At 34.6% G+C, this 5824-nt stretch overlaps 1 protein-coding gene across 3 annotated transcripts; it reads right to left on the minus strand.

Annotated features, from left to right (window-relative positions):
- Positions 1-551: 551 nt before the first annotated feature.
- Positions 552-3349, minus strand: LOC120182829 (E3 ubiquitin-protein ligase SDIR1-like). Of its 3 annotated transcripts, none has more exons than XM_039187688.1 (9): positions 3289-3349; positions 2204-2362; positions 2049-2103; positions 1888-1940; positions 1571-1799; positions 1318-1432; positions 1163-1211; positions 952-1080; positions 552-869 (listed from the first exon to the last, which is right to left on the minus strand). In XM_039187688.1, the coding sequence occupies exons 2-9, from the start codon at positions 2279-2281 to the stop codon at positions 744-746; spliced, it is 834 nt and encodes a 277-aa protein (XP_039043619.1). In that variant the 5' UTR covers positions 2282-2362; positions 3289-3349; the 3' UTR covers positions 552-743. The 3 variants fall into 3 exon arrangements, with proteins under 3 accessions (XP_039043619.1, XP_039043621.1, XP_039043620.1); XM_039187690.1 differs by having other exon boundaries at positions 952-1077; positions 3289-3348; XM_039187689.1 differs by lacking the exon at positions 3289-3349 and having other exon boundaries at positions 2204-2370.
- Positions 3350-5824: the final 2475 nt, after the last annotated feature.

Here is a 5824-nt window from a genome sequence, read left to right on the forward strand (position 1 = left end):
CTTGTGTCGAAGGGGTGGTGAAATGGGCTGTTCTTAATTTGTGGCTCTTATTATTTTGTTAAACCATCAACTCTATTCGTTCAACGAAGAGAGAGAGAGAGACGGTCAATAAGGACTTCATCAATTCTCCAGCATGACACTATACTGTCTAGGCACATTAAACCACGTTTTTAACAACTCTATTTTTTCTTCAACACAGAGAGAGACAGTCAATAAGGACTTCATCAATTCTCCAGCATGACACTACATTGTCTAGGCACGTTAAAGCACGTTAAAGTTTAATGATCCAACATGAACCATTATTAACGATGAGTGACCATTTTGTTACAAGTCGATAGTATTAGTAACTAATTTGTAACTTTTAAAAGTTCAGAGGGGAAACAAAGACTGACTCAAACTTTAGTGACCATTGGTGTAGTCCACCCATAAATTAACTAAGAAAACAAATTCAGACCCGGTTGGATTAAATCAAGATTGAGTAGTAAATCAAAACCGGGCATGTTTCGTGGATAACCAGTCAAATACTAGTGGTCCAATCAGACAGGTAAAGATCTTCCACAATCAAAACCTGAATTCCTGCACTAAGATAGTCTAAGTGAATACATATAGCCTCTTGTGCTTACAGCCTAGAGGCTATTTACACACCACCTCAAAAAAAAAAAAATTGTATGTAACTGCAAACATGACGTGATTCATATACTTCAATGCATATACAGATTTATATTACTTAGGGGGGAGTCAAGTTAAACCATGTCTGAATCATCCGACTCGCTCTCCCTGTTTTCCTGCCATCTTGAACCCATTTTGAACTTACATACAGGGCACGTGCCTTGTTGCCGCAGCCACGGATCGATACAACCAGCATGAAACTGCAATATGAGATTGTTAGCAATATATATAATAACTGATACCGTATAATCATCATATGATAACAAAAAAGTAAAATGGAACCTGATGTAAACATGGCAAGCTCCGAACAAGTTCCCCCCTGTTAACTTGATCCAAGCAAATGGTACAAGTTAGTTCATCTTCCAAAGCCTTCGTACTCCCATCAGCGGTCGTAGAATCTTGCTTTGGCTGCTGCAGTATATAGTTATAATTCAGAAAGATATACAGACAAAGATATCTTGAACACATAAACACCCTCTATGATTATCGATACCTCAACAGGGGCAGTCGAAGATGATGCCTGCTTCAGTGACGATCCAGCACTGTAAAAATAACAAAAATCATTGTGATTATGAATTTGGTCAAAAGAAACCCGGATGCTAGTTCAAAACAGAAGCAAGCTAGCTAAACGTAAACATTTGTGCATACCTCTCGGGACCAGGACTCTTGTACTTGTGCACAGGTAAGGCATTTATCTCTTCCTCGCTCATTGAAAGAGTTGTGGAAATATTATCAGAATCCAATGCTCTCAGGGTATCATAATCTGGAGCAGAAGGAAAGAAAATGGTAATCTTCATATAACCAAAAGAAATAAGCACCAAAACTCGGTTTCAATATCTGTCTTGCATGTTAAAACCAACTCATGGAATCTTACTAGTGAATTTTGAAAATAGCGCCATACCTAGATCATCAAATTCCCGATCAAGAAGTGCAAGTTGGAGTCTTAGTCCTTGTAAGCGTCCTCTAGTGGCAAAAGCGATTGATGGTGGCATGTGCAAACGCAACTCAGTGTGACCAAGTAAGCCACTAGCTGCTGCAGCATGAGCTCGGGCCTGAGCTTGAAGTTGCTGACAAGTTGCATACATCCTTAGACTCGTAGCCATCAGAAAGACGCCCACTACTAGCCAAAGCTGCAAAAGAGACATAGAAGATAACTACATGACTGCAATGTATTAAAAGACACAGCATGCTCCCGTTGAATGTATAGTGTGTACAAACCAGAAAGTTTGGAGACATTTGATGAGAGTTTAAAATCATGAACAGCAAAAGAACTGTTGAAAACAAACAAGAATAGATTAGAAATGTGCACAACAAGGAATGATTAGAGGAAATGTTCTAACAAATGCAATGAACAAATACGTATGCAACAATAACATTACCTGTAACAAGAAAGGCCAATGAATTAGAGTTAACTGGTCGAGCAGCATGTATACGCTGGTAAAAAAATAGTGCAATGAAAGTTCAGACCCCATTCTATAGGATGAAAAAATCTAACAGATAAATAAAATGCACTGGTGAGGAGAAGCAAGCATACCACAGCCGAACGTTCAGGGATAAATCCTGAAAACCCGCTCTCAATATCCCCTCTAGTCCCTCGGAAAACAAAACTCATTGTTGAAGAAAAGCAGAAATTCCACTAGTCTAAAAGGCAGCAGCAGATACAAACAACTCTTCTCTTGAAACCGTTCAAATCCTATGACATTACAAATGTGAATCACTGATAGCCAGTAAATCATGTTTTATTAAATTGAAATTTACTCAATTAGGATTGCCGTTGTCTACTATTAAGCTAAAAGCACTTTCCCGAATAAAAAAAAGCAAACCAAAACAATAGTTCAAAGCATGACCAGAAAACGCTATAAATCTCCAGATTCAAAGAGAAAAAGCACTGCAAAAGGAATTGGAATCCAACAGGGGAAAGGAATAAAAGATCATAAAATTTTCGCTGGAAAAAAGTCATAGTAGATTTAGGACTAATCCCAATAAGCCATTACAGATAAAAACAGTGAATTTGTTCAAAGTTCAATACCACCATATATTTATTTCTCAGTTCTCACATAAAGTAACTTAAGAAAACCAATTCATCGAATTGTTTTATAATTGCAATGACGTATTCCTTCTCATTTGCACTATTTTAGTAATTAAATGTTATCTTTAATGCCTCATCCTCTAAAGTATATTTAACAATTAATTAAGGAAAACTTTACACATACTCAGAAGCAAAAGATTCAGAATTTATAATTCAAATTCCTTCCTTTTAATTTTTTGAATATTATTTTAAAACTCACACATAAAGACTGAATCAACCGCAAAATAAAGCAAAAGGGAAAATGGAATTTAACACAGAGGCCTACATTACCCTATAGGAATCAAAATCATAAGAAAAAATTCCACTTTCCAGGTCCTTAGTGAATGATGAGAAAGCGCAAGGTAAAAGCAAAAGAAAAGTCTCATCTTTTCACCGTTTTCTCAGCAAACAAACAGAATTTGATGCGAAGAAGCACATAAATTTTACTCAAGGAAATCGAAGATCGGTCGATCTAACAACCTTCCTTCTAACTGCAAAATAGGAGAGATCTAAAAATAAGAAATGCAAGAAAATTTCTGTGTTTCTCTTACCTTGTTTCTTCGTGTGCGATTGAGCCCTCCGTGTCTTTGTCCGAAACTGAAAATAGCAATTTACTTGTCTTCTCTTCATTTTTTTTTAATACCAAGAGAGAAAGCTCTAGAAACTGACACGTGCACTCGATTTGGATCTAACCGTTGCCACGTCTTGTTGACAGAGTGGATGAGTTAGCATTAGCCGTTGGATCTCTCATTTGTGCAACACCACTCAGATTTGTGGTTTAGATTCATCGCCAAATCAGCATCCAAACTTGCAAATATCTCAACCTTTTCTTTTAAATAAACAATCTCCCAAAAAATAGACTTAATGACTTATTGTTTTCTAGAATAAACTCAGCATTTAGTCACTCACCTATTTCGATGATTCTATTCTGGTCACCTAATTATATATATATATTATAAAAATCATGCCTAACATTACATTTTGTTTCATTTTGATCACTCGTTGTTAAAAATAAATAGAAAAGTTCATACGGTAAATTTTTATTTTTCAATGATGACATGATATTATCTTATGGTGACACATCAATAATTATGTTTATTTTTTAATGACAAGTAACTAAAATGAAATTAAAATGTAATGGTAGGTATAATGGTGAAAAAATAATTGTGTGCCTATGAAAAAACCGTAGAAATAGGTGAGTGATTAAGTATGTAGTTTACCCAATTTGTTTAAGGTAAATGTCAATTTTAATGTTGTAAAATATATATATTTTGAATAAGTTGTAATGATTATATGATAATATATATTTAATTTCTTCTTATTTTATTGACAAAATACAAACATTTTAATCGGGTCAAGCTTGACCAAAGCACCTACTATAAGCATTATCTTTATGTAATTTTTTATTTCCTTTTTACCTTATAATGATAGGTACTAAAATAAAATAAAAACTAAGTGTTATATATAGTTATAAAAAAATAGAAGTTTAGATATTAAAACGGATAGTTTAGATACTAAACACATAATTTATCTATAAGAAAAATATAGATTGATTGTAAAAGGTTGAATTGATAATTTAGATACTAAATACTTGCAATCTGGAATTCTTTAAACCAATAATTAAACAACATGAACATTCAACCAGGCGTATAGTTTTATTAGATCATCCCAAACCCTTTTTACATGTGTAATTTCACTGTCGTAACTGTCATTCGAGTGGACTCGGAATTAGGATTCGACTTAAATAAAATATATTAGAGCTGTCACCGATCATTTATTTAATTAATTAGGTTGACCAGACACCTTAATTACCATCTTACCTGATCTGCGTTTACCAGAAATATGTCAGATTCAGGAGTCAATTACAGTCAAGGAATGATTAGCACCCTTGTACTGCCCTTTCGGTACTAATTTAATTTCTCGGTTGTCTTAATTGTAAAAAGTAAAGGTTAAATTAAAATTTAAAGATTCAATCATAATTACTTATCTTTGATCGATTGAAATTATCCTAAAAAGGTCAAAATGTTAAATAAAATAAGATAAAAAGAAAGGGAAAAAACAAAAGAAAAATTAATGTTAGGGTTAGAGTAAAGTAAATAAAGAATTGAAGAAAAATTAAAATATATATATATATATATATAATAAAATAGAATTAAATAAATAAAAGGAAATCTAAAATAAAAGTATTAAATTGGAAATGATTAAAGATCAAATTGAATTAATTAAAGTTGCAAATACAAAAAAAAATAAAGTTAGAGGATTAAATTGCAGAAAAATATAATAGGGATTAAATTGAAATAGTTCAAAATTAAGGGGTCAATTTACAATAAGTGACCAGAATGAATTACGCTTCAAAACTGCAGGGACTGCGAAAATGATTTAACTATTTGCTATTTGCACTTTATTCCCCGTATATATAACCCCTAAAAACCCAAAATTATCTCATATTTTAATTCTCTCAAAAACTCTCTCCCTCCCCTCTCAAATATCCTTTCAACCGACCAATGGCCGAACATCCCCTGGTGGCTAAAACCATCGCTGCTTTGCCCCGCAGGCCACCGTCCCACGATGATCGAAACTCTAAAACCTACCCAAAAAGGCTCTCCTCGACACCCTAAAACTAAACTTGAGCCCTAAATCCCCAAAAGAAGCCTTAATCGGCGTAGATCTAAAAAACAAGCTTCGATTTTTCTTACTTTTTTGAGAAAAACGTTTCGTTTTCGATTTTTTAGCTATTTTGTGAAATATTTGGTTTTTTTGGTTTCGGGTAACTCTTGCTGTGTTATTTTGTGATGTTCTTGCTGTGGCTTTTGTTGCTTCGGTGATGTTTCTGTGTTGTTGGTGGTTTTTGTTCCGGTGATAGTTGTTTCTCCTCTCTGTTTTTTGCTCTCCTCGACGAGGCTTTTATAGCCTTCGATCGGCCGTTTGGGTCCCAATGATCTCGGGTCATCCCCGACTTGTTCACGTTCTGTTGAGGTCGTCGTTGGATCGAAAATCCCAGGATGGTTCAATCCCGGGCGTTCGGCCGAAAGTTTCGGACAACATGTTGGTGCGTAACCTACACGCGCGCTGCTTGCTTCCTCTCGT

This window comes from Hibiscus syriacus, unplaced genomic scaffold (assembly GCF_006381635.1).
Source record: "Hibiscus syriacus cultivar Baekdansim isolate YM2019G1 unplaced genomic scaffold, ASM638163v2 tig00112738_pilon, whole genome shotgun sequence".
In the NCBI taxonomy this organism is placed as follows: Eukaryota; Viridiplantae; Streptophyta; class Magnoliopsida; order Malvales; family Malvaceae; genus Hibiscus; species Hibiscus syriacus.